This window comes from Macrobrachium nipponense, chromosome 4, assembly GCF_015104395.2.
Source record: "Macrobrachium nipponense isolate FS-2020 chromosome 4, ASM1510439v2, whole genome shotgun sequence".
NCBI classification, from domain to species: domain Eukaryota; kingdom Metazoa; phylum Arthropoda; class Malacostraca; order Decapoda; family Palaemonidae; genus Macrobrachium; species Macrobrachium nipponense.
The window spans coordinates 102,031,386-102,046,385 of record NC_061100.1 but is presented as its reverse complement, the minus strand read 5'-3'; the positions used below and the strand labels follow the sequence as shown (position 1 = coordinate 102,046,385).

General features: G+C 35.2%; 1 protein-coding gene across 1 annotated transcript in view; it reads right to left on the bottom strand.

Annotated features, from left to right (window-relative positions):
- LOC135211049 (nephrin-like) overlaps positions 1 to 15,000 on the bottom strand; it is a 187,015-nt gene that overhangs the window by 25,923 nt on the left and 146,092 nt on the right. Inside the window, 3 exon segments of the mRNA XM_064244107.1 lie at positions 1 to 41; positions 10,529 to 10,659; positions 12,069 to 12,213. The exon segment at positions 1 to 41 is cut by the window's left edge and continues 119 nt beyond it. Of these exon segments, the coding sequence (XP_064100177.1) occupies positions 1 to 41; positions 10,529 to 10,659; positions 12,069 to 12,213 (317 nt within the window).

Here is a 15,000-nt window from a genome sequence, read left to right as displayed (position 1 = left end):
TGGATGACCCCGATGGAGACGTTGTGGGTCAATTCGTCTCCCTGTGGTTGGAGAAGAAGAATATAAAGATATAATTCGTCCCTAGTTTAACGAAAAGGCCCCCAATTCTGAGAAAATGGTCTTCAAAGATTTTGGTATTATTCAGAGCTTCTCCTGAGGTCGTCTTTCGAGGACCATTGGTTTGGAAATGTGGCAACACTGACAGCTGAAGTTTTGACATGTTTTGAAAATGTGACAACACACACAGCTGCAGTTTTGATATCTTTTAAAAATGTACCAACACAGCTGAAGTTTTGATGTGTTTTTGAAAACGTTACGACACAGACAGCTGATGTTTTGATATCTTTTAAAAATGTGCCAACACCGCTGAAGTCTTGGTATGTTTTGAAAACGTTGCAACACCGACAGCTGAAGTGTTGATATGTTTTAGAAACGTGACAACACAGACAGCTGAAGTTTTGATATATTTTGAAAATGTACCAACACAGCTGAAATTTTGATATGTTTTGAATATGTGACAACACAGATAGCTGAAGTTTTGATGTTTTGAAAACAGAGAGCCGAGGTATTTAGCGTTTTGAAAATGTGACAACAGCTGAAATTTTGGTATGTTATAGTGTATCAAACACAAAGCCAACTTGGCTGGGAAAAACTAAACTTATTATGCAATTGTTCCCACTTAATCATAATCAGTTACATTTCAAAGTGACTGGAGCCTGGACGCTATTCCAGTCCATTGTTCTGTAACTGGATTAAATTCGAACACAGAAAGACAAGCCAAAGCACTCTTGCTTAAAATAAAGATTTCGAGTGAAATTTCCAATATATAGCCTCGATAGTAATGTGAGCTAGACTGATGTATTAATGAACTTGTTATATCCGACTCAGCTTGCAAATAAGCTTGTCGTGTGAGATATCTAATGATTGCGTAGCTCAATAAATAGTCTGCTGGGAGTGTATAGATGCACTGATTTACTTCCTGGTAAGGAACCACTAGCAACCTATTTACGAGACATTTTTCAGGCAGAATTGAATAAGGTGCGTTTGGCTACTCGCTATTCGTCTCTTGAATGAGTCGAAAGTAGAATTAAAAAATCATTTACGACTAACACTGGAACATAACCGCATCCAGTTCTGTTGTATTGTGGATGAGAACTTCAATTCAAACATTAATTTTGCATTGATGGTACTGATTTCCTATTTATTTTAGATACAGCCAACAAAATCAAAAGTAGAGCAAATAAGAATATGTTTTTGCAACAGCTGATGACAGATCCCATGGGACGAGTAACATAATTGATTAAATACATTCAACATTAACACGCACGTTTTACTAGGCTATGACCCTCCACGTAAAGAACCATATCAAAGACATCGTAATATATTCAACAGCACATAAATAACAGTCTCTGACCCACGAATAAAAGAAAACCCAATTCCACGAGAAAATGCCACCAATACAGATATTGAAAATCTATTATTGACCAACAAATTAGAAGCGAAAAACAAAGACGCAAAGTAGGGTGGTATGTGATGGAGGAACGTACACAAAGTGTAAGACGTAGGAAATCTTTGTTTTTCATAAGAACATCCACAAAAGAAGTATTGGACAGCTTGCTTAGGGGAATTGGAAATGGGATTATTGACGATAGATTTCAGACATTATGTAAATGCGACACGCAAGAATCACGTCGTTTGGCCCAGTTATTTAAGAAAATCCAATATTTTTTGTTTCCAGACAAGTGGAATCTGGTGATTGAACGAAAAGAGAGAAAAAAAAAAACACCGCGTTGTTCTGATGACAGATATTAGGGGCGTGTTTATGAGGTCTTTGCGTTTAGCATTGTCGTAATGTTATTCTCTCTCTCTCTCTCTCTCTCTCTCTCTCTCTCTCTCTCTCTCTCTATATATATATATATATATATATAATATATATATATATATATATATATATATAATATATATATATTTATATATATATATATTTAATTACCCCTTCCCGTGGCACGGTATGTGAAGTAATGTCTCTCTCTCTCTCTTCACTGACACACACACACACACGCACACACACACGCTTATTATTCATATTATTTTACTGAGACATGGTGAATTAATCAAAGTAATGTCCAAGGAGCATCTAGGTATTGAAATAGTTTGAGAAATTAATAATTAATGTGAAAGAGTAAGAAAGTGAGTCAGTTTGACCAAGCACGGAATGACCTAATAATCAACGATGAGATTTTACTATATAGATACTATTTGAATCTTTTTTTATTGATATAATCAACATTTACTTTTTTACGCTATGGCCATTTTTAGACTGTAATAATATAATTATTTTATAGCCACTTATTATAAGGTTTTACTTAAAGCCACTTATTGTTAGGCTTTACTTTATAGCCACTTCTGTAGTCTATTTGATAATAACAGAGGGTAAATTGAGAAAACAGTTCTCCAGAATGCAAACTGACCCGAAAAGAATACGAGAGAGAGAGAGAGAGAGAGAGAGAGAGAGAGAGAGAGAGAGACCTTACAGACCTTACAGACCTTACAGTTCGTTCGGGTTGCCCCAGGTCCCTCAGTGTGAGGCGCCTCTAATGTCTACCAGAGAGTTGCTAGTACATCTTCCGGTATATTTTGCATCTTCCAATCTTGGATGGTCTGGGATGTAGTTTAGATATTTGTCGAGCTTATTCTTAAACACATCTACGCTCACTCCTGATATATTCCTCAGATGAGCTGGCAACGCATTGAATAGACGCTGCATTATCGATGCTGGTGCGTAGTGGATTAATGTTCTGTGTGCTTTCCTTATTTTTCCTGGTATAGTTTTGGGCACTATTAATCTACCTCTGCTTGCTCTTTCTGATATTTTTAGTTCCATGATATTTTCTGTTATTCCTTCTATCTGTTTCCATGCCTGAATTATCATGTAGCGTTCTCTTCTCCTTTCTAGACTATATAATTTTAAGGATTGTAGTCTTTCCCAGTAGTCTAGGTCCTTAACTTCTTCTATTCTAGCTGTAAAGGACCTTTGTACACTCTCTATTTGTGCAATATCCTTTTGATAGTGTGGGTACCATATCATATTGCAATATTCAAGTGGACTACGAACATATGTTTTATAAAGCATAATCATGTGTTCAGCTTTCTTGTTTTGAAGTGCCGTAACAACATTCCCATTTTTGCTTTACATTTTGCCAACAGAATGGCTATTTGATCATTGCATAACATGTTCCTATTCATCATCACACCAAGGTCTTTAACTGCTTCCTTATTTGTGATTGTCTCATTATTAGGTCCCCTATATGCATATAGCTTTCCTTCTCTGTCTCCATAATTTATTGATTCAAATTTATCAGAGTTAAATACCATCCTATTTACCTCTGCCCAATCATATACTTTGTTAAGGTCTCTTTGTAGAGCGTTCCTATCTTCATCACAAGTAATTTCTCTACTTATTCTTGTGTCATCAGCGAAACTACTCACTACCGAATCCTTAACATTACTGTCTATGTCTCTCATAATAACAAACAATATTGCAGCTAGCACCGTACCTTGTGGCACACCGGGTATTACCTTGGTTTCATCCGATTTCTCATCGTTTGCAATAACTATCTGTTTTCTGTTGTGTAAAAAATTCTTTTAACCATCTTCCTACTTTATCTACGATATTGTGTTTTCTAATTTTCTTTGCTAATATATTATGGTCTACTTTGTCAAAAGCTTTTGCAAAGTCTAGATAAACCACATCTGTTTCATTTCCGCTTTTCATATTTTTGAATATGTTCTCACGGTGGACTAACAGTTGGGTTTGTGTACTTTTTTCCGGGTACGAAAACCGTGTTGTCCTATATTAAACAAAATTATTTTTTATTAAATGTTTCATAACATTTTTCTTCATTACCCTTCATACACTTTCATAATATGTGATGTTAGACTCACAGGCCTATAATTACTTGCCTCTAGTCTTGATCCACTTTTGAAAGTAGGGGTGATATATGCTAATTTGTGCTCATCATAAATCTTGCCTGTATCTACACTTTGTCTTAATAATATTGCAAGTGGCTTTGCGATAGAATGAACTACTTTCTTTAACAAAATAGCAGGGACTCCATCCGGCCCTGCAGCAGCTCCATTTTTAATTTCATTAATTGCCTGCACAATATCAGCTTCATTAATTTCTATGTCAGCTAAATATTCACTATTTTCGTCCCTTACTTCTATATCATTATCTTCATTATCTATTCTAGGGGTGAATTCTTCTTATATCGTTCTGCAGTATGTTGCAAATTTCCTTTTTTTCATTCGTTAATCTCCCTTCAATTCTCAGAGGGCCTATTTCTATTCTTCTTTTATTCATCTTCTTCGCATATGAGTATAATAGTTTGGGGTTTTGCTTGTTATTTAATAGGGTTTTTTCTTCCAAGTTCCGTTTTTCAATTTCTTTTGATTGTATAATCTTTTGTTCTGCATTTTCTATCTTACTTTTTAGTTCTATAACTTTCCATGCATTTTTTTCTTTTGCAAAACCTTTTTTTCCACTTTCTGATTTTCTGGAACAAGAATCCTTCTGTCTCTTGGTATGCATGAATGATGTTTTACTTTTCTTCTTCGGTATATATTTATCCACTATTTTCTCCAATATTTTTATATAATATCTCCGTATTTACCCTTATGTCATCACTTACGAAAATGTTATCCCAACTTTGTTTTAATTCTTCATTAATTTCTGACCATTTTATATTTTTTACTGTAGAAGTTGTATTTTCCATATCCTTCCCACTTTTTCATTTCTTGCTTATCTCTATTTTCACTTGCTTTGGAATGAACTGTTAATTCTATGACATTATGATCTGAAATACTCGCATTATAAACTATTATTTCTTTAACATAATTCATCTCGTTCACAAATACTAGGTCTAAAGTATTTTCCTTTCTTGTTGGCAGGTGATTTATTTGTTGAATGTTGTATTCTAGTAGCATATCTAATAGCTTTTCAAATTGCCTCTTATCTTCTGCACTACTATTACTCTCTTTTTTATATGTATAAGTACAACCACAGTCTCCTATTCGTTTTTCTTTCCATTTCTACGAAAGGAAAGTTGAAGTCACCAGATAGGAGAATAGTCCAGTCCTTGTGATTTCTACATATATCATCCAATTTTTCAATTATTATGTCAAACTCTTTAGATGTTAGGAGGGTCTATATATTACTATGTCATCAATTTTTTCAGATTCAAATTTCTTTACCTTCATTAGTTCACATTCGAGTTACTATATTTCTCATATATTTTTTCCTTGTTTTTTGTCTTTCCCTATATTGCGGTTCCCCCTTGATTCCTATTTTTTCTATCTGATCTATAAGTTTGGAACCCTTTTATTTGATCATCATTCCCAGTCTCTTGGGAATACCAGGTTTCACTTATATTCATTATATCTATTTTCTTTTCATTTTGGGTTAGTTTTCTTCTAAGTACTCTATTTTCTTTTTGAGTTACTCGTAACTAAACCCTGCGCATTCATCACTATGATGGTTTGCGTGTTTTCTCCTTCATTTAATATTGGTAGTAATAAGGATTTTCCCATGTCTCTTTCCTGTTCTGGTATGTTGTTCTTTTTTTCATTTCCAGAAATTCTGACATTAAAAAATCCAACTTTTCCATAATATTTGATCTTCCTTCATCATAATTATTCATTTTGTGTCTGAATCTGCAATTTTCTCCGTTTCTGCAATATCCTCTTGCATAATAAATACAGTTATTATCTCTTGAGTAGAATTTCGGAGCTGATGCTTTGAAATTTTTTGCTGACACCTCTGCATATCTTCATTGGGGTGGTTTTGCTTTTCTCTTTTTACCTGATATTGATTTCTCTCTTTATTTGTTTCTTTCTTATTTTGGATTTTATTACTTGGTTGGTTATTTATTTGATTATGATTATGGCTACAGGGTGCATATATTTGCATTTTTGTCGAATTCATTACATCCTTTTCCTTCTTTTAGGTTTTTACATATTTTTGGATGCAGATCTCTGCAATCATCCCCATAGCCATCTAAGTATGCACATTTGCCATATATTTCATAGTTTTGACATACCTTAGGATGTTTGTAGTAACATCTTTCTCCAAATCTGCAATTCCCTCTTTTCAAAAGGTTGCAGATTTTGTCTTTCTTGTCTATTTTTTCCTCTTTCCCGTCATTGTGTAGATCTGGGTAGAGCCTCTTCGGGATTTGCTTTTCTGTTGTCATATCGTAATTTATTTCTTCGTAGGGTATGCTGCTTTATGCCTCATATGTAGTATCAATGAGTATCTCTGCATCCATAATTTTATCTTGTTCTTTGTTTTCCTTATTTTTTTCTGTCATTTCATTTTTGTTTACTTCTCTTCCGTTTTCCTCTTCTTCTTTTTCTTCTTCTTCTTCCTCTTCTTCTTCATCCTCAACTATTTGTACATTCAATCTTGATTTAATAACATTTGTCTATCCATGATAGACATGTTGAACAAAAAATTCTTGTATCTTTTCTCAAATCTTGCATTACCTCAGCACACTGTGGATGGGTCGGATGTTGCATGCAGCACATTTTCTGATTAGGTTTTGTGATTGACTATGCTATACCAACCTACACAGTTTGCATGCTTTTGGCATTCTTTTTCCTAATGCATCAATTAGGATATTCAGAGATTTCACCTTATTCATTTTTCCCTTTGTCGGAATATGTTGTTGGTTTATGTATATTTTCTTTATGAGTCTCTTGACCACTTGGATTTTATTTGGAACTTCTTCAATTATTTTCAAGATGTTTTCATTAGATTTGTTCCAGTTTGAAGGATTATATCCTTCTAATATATCTATGAATGCTTTTGTATCTTTTTGGTTAGGACTGTTGCTGATTTCATAGATGAGAAATGCCAGTTCCCTTCCTGCTACCTCATCGTATTGCGAATTCGCCAAGCAAGCTAAATTACGCCACCTCTTCCCGCAGTTGGAACTTACTGCCATCTTGTTCTGATTTCAGTATTACACTTGTTAAACTAACTTAGAAGACGCTTTATCCTACTATTTTCACACTAATCTTATCACCGATAGTTCACGAACACTTCTAGATATTTCTCAAATTCTAGTCGTATGTTTACTTGTGATCTGTTGATTAATCTGACTTCACGCGGGTACGTCTCACCAAGCAAGATGGCTACTACGAGAGAGAGAGAGAGAGAGGAACTCGGGGATTATAGGTGGTGTAGGGGTAGAAATGTATGAGAGTGGTAGGTGGCCTGTGGATTGTTGAAAGAAATATCATTCTTAATGGACAGAAAAAGACGAATGACGTAACGCTCTATGCCCCAGCCTGAAGAAGCTATATGGCCCCCAGGTTAAATTCTAAGGCTCCTTTATATGCTGGAGCATAGCGTTACAAAGGAGTGGTCTCGAGGTGACCCGGAGTAGCCAAGAGTATTCAGGGAGAGACATTTTACTACATGAATAGAGGTAGCAGCCATTGAACTAAAAGGAAATCTGATGTAGTCTCTCTCTCTCTCTCTCAATAGTTCACTTTTGCTCGCTTTTTTCTTAGCTACTATTGTTTTGTGCCTCCTCTTATTCATAATTGCTCTCTCTCTCTCTCTCTCTCTCTCTCTCTCTCTCTCTCTATATATATATATATATATATATATATATATATATATATATATAATACATATATATATATTATATATATATATATATATATATATATATATATATATATATATATATATGGTTCACTTTTGCTCTTTTTGCAATAGCCTTGTCTCACTCATAATTGCTCATTTGCTCTTTACGTTTATGACTGTTCTCTCTCTCTCTCTCTCTCTCTCTCTCTCTCTCTTATACACATAAGAGGGATTTCATATTCTTGTTTTACATAAAAGTTGTAAAATTAAACATAAACAATATTTTAAGTATTGTTAGCATATACATGTATAAGATTGTGTAGGTGTAGAATTAAGTGCATTTGCTTTTCATGATTCGTATAATAGAATATTTTCATAAGCAAAGAAGTTAAAGTAGTATTAAATTTCACCATAACAAGGCGTGGTCTGACCTCCAGCTTACTCAGGGCGCGTGCTAAAATCTATGGTCATATACCACGTTGTTTCACCAATGAAAATTTAAATAAATACACTATATTTTATTGGAAATAATTGTTCTTGACTGTTTAACCCACACATCATTTATGTTTTACATTTTCATTCTAATAAATAAATCATGAATATCCTATCCTAAAATTCGTGTGTCTTTAACTCAACACGAAACACCTTTTTCAGACCTTTTTAGGCTTTTCCATAGGGCTTTCCAACCTCCCTTACTACAACAACAAAAAAGTAGTTTGTAGGCTTACTTCCCGAGTAAGCGAAAATGGGAAGGTTTGGAATTAACTTTATAATGTACCAGGAGGATGAAATCCAGCATAAGAAATTGAAAGTATAAACAACATATTCTAGTACAGAAACACTCTGTAAGGAACATACCTGGGACGCATAGGTACGTAGGTACGTAGTACACATACATTATTACCTGTTCAGTGAACTCTACATTTCAAATTTTCTAGATTGAAGCTGATAAATTGATTAAATAGGTAATTATTGTTATAACTTAACCCGCTTGCAAAGGTTGGTCCTATTAGTACGCAGTAGGATATGGGACATAATTCAGGATACTATTATTACGAAGTTGGCTATGGGACATAATTCATTAGCAGGTTCATTTCTTTAGGGAAGTAGACGCCTTTATGAAGGATTTCAATAACGCCCATTGTTTGCCTCCCCTTCCCCCCACCCCCACCCCATAAAAAAGTGACCTTAGTCCTTTGTTCTTCAGAACAATTGAGTATAATTTACTCTTCTTGTTCATTGTTATGAATAGGTAATAAATATAAAAAATAGTTTACTCTTAAGAACATTTCCTTTTTTTATCGTTCATTATTTATTTTTTTAATTTTTTTATTGTTTATTTATTACTGATTTCACATGTATAGGTTTATTACTTCTTTGTTTCCCTATGTTTAATTAATTTTTTTTCACTCAGATTTTCTTCGTTATAAACATCAGTCTGTCTTTTTTTTTAAGCATTGACTTTCATCCACTATGATTCATATTTTTGTACTTACTGAAAAGCCCTATTTCATATATATTACCCACCGATTCACTGATTATTTATTCTTTTATTGCGAATTTCCCCCCTTTTTCATGCAAGTTCATTGTTAAGTCTTGCCAACTGCAATCCACACTTTTTTTCTTTCATTGAATCTTTTACATTATCATCAAATGATTTACCCATCAATAGTTGTATAGTCCATTCTGACTAATTCATGCTAAATATATCTCCACGTTCATACTCCTCAGAATTCCTGTCACTTTGGTTTTAGTAATTGCTGCCAATTTTTTAATGTTCAACACAAACATAATACGGCAATTTTTCAAAGCAATTTTTGTTTCCAAGGTATAATTGCGGATACCTCTTTCTCGAACACATTATGCAAAGGTATTTATCCTAGCAATTTTTGTTCCTCAAAGTATAATTATGGATACTTCTTTCTGAAACATTATTTAACAGTTTTTCTTATCTATGTTTGTTTCTGAAATGCATGTAAGAATTTTTCCCATCAATATTTTTTTTTCAAAGTATAATTATGGATACCCCTGTCAGAAATACATATTACAATATTCCAAAGCAATTTTCGTTTCCAAAGTATAAGTATGAATGCTTCTTTCTGAAAGGCATAATATGAAAACATTTTTTCTAAGCAACTTTGATTTTCAAAACATGACTAACTCATCTTTCGCCAACACTGTTTTCTCAACAACAAGAACTGTTTTAAGGCCAATTTACAAAAAGATATTTGATTCGAATTAGCTCTGCGAATTTCATTCCTTCCATCTTTCACCTAATTTTACATTCAAATAATGTGTATAGTGGTGCACTCATTGTATACTATTTTTAGACGATTTTTCAAATACTATATGAAAAAAGAGAAAATTCCAAAAATATTATAATAAAAAAAGGAAAAATACCAAAAATATTATATTAAAAAGAGGAAAAATTCCAAAAATATTATATTCAAATTAAATTATTTTTTAAACTGAATGTTATTTTATATTAATTGTCCAACATATAGGTGATTATTTAAGATGATTTTTAAATCGGAAATCTCATCAAAACGAGGACAAATCTGGTATGAATATTGAATTGAAATTGAAGTTTGCAAATCGTCTTCGCATTCTCGATTAAGTTTATAAACATCTGTATGTTAGTGGGCGCGTGAGTATTATGATATATTGATTGTACAATATTTAGGCGATATTTTAAGTGATTTTTGAGTGAGAAATCTGTCATCAAAACGAGGGCAAATCTACTATGAATATTGAATTCAAATTGAAGTCTGCACGTTATCTACGCATTCACGATTGACTAAACGACTGCATGTCTGTGGGTGCATGAACGTATAAAGGAAAGTACCTCCCACCTTCTTCTTCTGTCATACTTACGTTATGAAACCACTGGACCTTGTATACTTTCGGGTTGGCCTTGATGCCACACTCGAAGTAGACGTCGTCCCCTTCCTTGATGTCTGCCATGACCAGGTTTTGGCCTGGCGCCAGCGAAAGTCTCGGACTGTCTGCAGGAGGAGAGAGAGAGAAATTGATAAGGTCACAACGAGAGGTTTTCATCTTAATACGGTTGATACTCATGTGATCTTATTGTTGTTGTTTTAGATTCAGCTGGCCTTATGTCAACACGGGCTCTTGCTCCTAGAGTACCTGTAATCGGTGTGAGATACCCTTTATGTTTGGATGGACTTACAAGCCATCACCTTTATCCGACCTCCAGCTTACTCGGGATACGTGCTAAAATCTTCGGTCAAATAGATTGTTGTTTCACCAACGAAAATTAAAATGAATACGTTATGTTTTATTAGATATAATTTTTCTGTACTGTTTAACAAGCACATTATTTATGTTTTAAATTTTCATTCTAATGAGTAAATCATACATATCTTATCCTAAAATTTCTGTATCTTTAACTCGAAATGAAAAACCTTTTTCATACATTTTCAGGCTCTTCTATAGACCTTTCCCATCAAAAACAAGAACAAGAACAACAGCAACAAAAAAGTAGTGCATAGGCTTACTCCCCGAGTAAGCGAAAAATTTAATTAGTTTAACCAGGAGGATTCAAAGCTAGTATCCAAATCAGGTATCACTGTAGGAAACGTGATACTTGAGAAGAATCAATTACATATGGGCATTGAGGTATTTTAGAAAGGAAATGAATGCTGACTCTATCATCAAGTGTAGAAACAAAAAGTTATTTATCGAAACTTTTGAGTCAAATATAAAAATCAACACCCATAGAAATTATATAACAGCGTATGATAAATAATGTGCACCTCCTTGAAATTGAATAACGTTAGGAACACAATTTCATAATAACTCAAATATAGTAATAAAACCCTTTCAATAAAAATAATATAAAAATCTACCTCTTGGAACACAGAAATATTTTCGTGGCTTACAATAGAACAATTGATTACTTTTACAAGTATCATTGCCAAGACACTCATGTGAAGATGACTGTTTGTTAATATATTTGGGATTTTTTTAATGTCATGTTTTATCTTTACGATCTTGAGTAGGGAGCACTTTTGAGGGAAGAAAAATATCTACGAACTCTAAACACACATACACACACTGACACACACACACACACACACACACACACACACACATATATATAATATTATATATATATATATATATATATATATATGAAGGGTATCTATATTTTTGTATATCGCGTAAGTATGTATATTCATGTATGTAAAGAGTATATTCATGTATTTAAAGAGAGAGAGAGAGAGAGAGAGAGAGAGAGAGAGAGAGAGAGAGAGAGAGGGGGGGGGGGGGGGGGGGGACGAGAGAGGAGAGGGGAGGATGAGAGAGAGAGAGAGAGAGAGGGGGGGGGGGGGGAGACGCAACAGTAACTATAGATTACATGAACACACAGTGGGGAGAAAAACCAACTTACAATAGACATTTAATTTGAGAGAGTCTTCCATGGATGCTCCGGTAGCGAGAGGATTACTGGCCCGGCACAGAATTAGGGAGTCGTTGTCTTCCAAAGAAGGGGTGATGAATATCGTGGATTTACTCCGGTTGCCTTCTTGGTGTTCCTGAGAGAGAGAAAAAAAAGGTAAAATAAAAATAAAAATGTTTAAAAATGACCTCAAGTCATTTGAGTAGATTGAAATAATGCAGTACCCTCAATATTATTATTATTATTATTATTATTATTATTATTTATTATTATTATTATTATTATTATTATTATTATTATTATTGAATTTTTTTTTTTTTGCTCTATCACAGTCCTCCAATTCGACTGGGTGGTATTTGTAGTGTGGGGTTCCGGATTGCATCCTGCCTCCTTAGGAGTCCACACTCTTCTTACTATGTGCGCCGTTTCTAGGATCACACTCTTCTGCATGAGTCTTGGAGCTACTTCAGCCTCTAGTTTTTCTAGATTCGTTTTCAGGGATCTTGGGATCGTGCCTAGTGTTCCTATGATTATGGGTACAATTTCCACTGGCATATCCCATATCCTTCTTATTTCTATTTTCAGATCTTGATACTTATCCATTTTTTCCCTCTCTTTCTCTTCAACTCTGTTGTCCCATGGTATTGTGACATCAATGAGTGATACTTTCTTCTTGATTTTGTCAATCAATGTCAAGTCTGGTCTATTTGCACGTATCATCCTATCTGTCCTGATACCATAGTCCCAGAGGATCTTTGCCTGATCGTTTTCTATCACTCCTTCAGGTTGGTGCTCATACCACTTATTACTGCAAGGTAGCTGATGTTTCTTGCACAGGCTCCAGTGGAGGGCTTTTTCCACTGAATCATGCCTCTTTTTGTACTGGTTCTGCGCAAGTGCTGAACATTCGCTTGCTATGTGGTTTATGGTTTCATTTTTCGTATTGCACTTCCTACATATGGGAGAGATGTTATTTCCGTCTATCGTTCTTTGAACATAACTGGTTCTTGGGACCTGATCTTGTGCCGCTGTTATAATTCCTTCAGTTTCCTTCTTTAGCTCTCTCCTCTGTAGCCATTGCCATGTGTCATCACTGGCTAGTTCTTTAGTCTGTCTCATGTATTGTCCGTGCATTGGTTTGTTGTGCCAGTCCTCTGTTCTGTTTGAAATTCTCCTGTCTCTGTATATTTCTGGGTCTTCGTCTACTTTTATTAGTCCTTCTTCCCATGCACTCTTTAGCCACTCGTCTTCACTGGTTTTCAGATATTGCCCCAGTGCTCTGCTCACGATGTTGACGCAGTCCCCTATACTTAGTAGTCCTCTCCCTCCTTCCTTTCGTGTTATGTATAGTCTGTCCGCATTTGCTCTTGGGTGTAGTGCTTTGTGTATTGTCATATGTTTCCTGGTTTTCTGATCTATGCTGCGAAGTTCTGCCTTCGTCCATTCCATTATTCCTGAGCTGTATCTGATTACTGGCACTGCCCATGTATTTATGGCTTTTATCATATTTCCGGCATTGAGTTTTGACTTGAGTACCGCCTTGAGTCTCTGCATATATACTTTCCTGATCGTGTCCTTCATCTCTTGGTGTTTTATATCCCCTCCTTCCAATAATCCCAGGTATTTGTATCCAGTCTCATCTATGTGTTTGATGTTGCTCTCATCTGGTAGCTTTATCCCTTCAGTCCTTGTTACTTTGCCCTTTTGTATGTTGCCAAAGCGCGTTTTTCTATTCCAAACTCCATCCTGATGTCCCCAGATACAATACTTACAGTCTGGATTAGGGTATCTATTTCCTTGATGTCGTCCATGAACATCAGATGGTTAATTCTGTTGCCTCTTTTCTTGAGTTGTTACCCGGCATCCATCTTCTGTAGTACTTTTGGCATGGGAGTCATGGCTACTACGAAGAGTAGTGGGGATAGTGAGTCCCCCTAGAAGATCCCTCTCCTGATATTAACCTCTGCTAGTCTTATTCCAGAGCTTGTAAGTATTGTATTCCAATTACGTATTGTATTTTTGAGGAAGCTGATGGTGTTTTCCTCTGCCCCATATATTTTCAGGCATTCTTTTAGCCATGTGTGTGGTATCATTTCGAAGGCTTTCTTATAGTCTATCCATGCCATGCTTAGGTTGGTTTCCCTTCCCCTACTATTCTTCATTACCATTTTATCTATCAGGAGCTGGGCTTTTGTGCCCCTACACTTCCTTCTGCAGCCTTTCTGTTGTTGGGGGATGGTGTTTGTCTCCTCTAGGTAGTTGTATAGCCTTTTACTGATGATACTTGTTATTAACTTCCGCATTATTGGTAGGCAGGTGATAGGCCTGTAGTTACTGGCTATATTTCCCTTATTCTTACTGTGGTCATCCATTTGGGCACATGGTGATTTGAGATACAATGCTGGAGTTGTTCTGCTATTCTTGGGTGTAGGGCATTAAAGTTTTTGAGCCAGTATCCATGGACTTCATCGGGACCTGGGGCTTTCCAGTTGGGCATTTTCTTTAGTTGGTGTCTGACTGTGTCTGTCGTGATCTCTGTGAATCTTTGTTTTATTCTCCCTGTTTCTTCTTCCTTGAAGAAACAGGGAGAATAACGGATTGTTCCATATGATTTACCAGAGTCTCTTACTTGGTTAGGCTTCAGGAATTTCTTGGTGGTTGTCTTCCCCTCTTAGTTGGCTGTATAGTCTTTTCTGGTTGGTTCCGAATAGTTTGTTCTGTTGATATCCCTTATTCCTCTTCATGTACCATTGGATCGTATGTGCTTTGGCCTTAAGCCTCTGTTTTACATCTTCTATTGTGTTGTTTAGTCCCCTCTCGTGTACTTTGTATTTCTCGTTGAGTTCCTCCCTTGTTTTCTTGCTTCTTAGCCTTTTTACTGCCATCTCTTTCAGTTTACTCATGTCAGATCTCATCACAATGA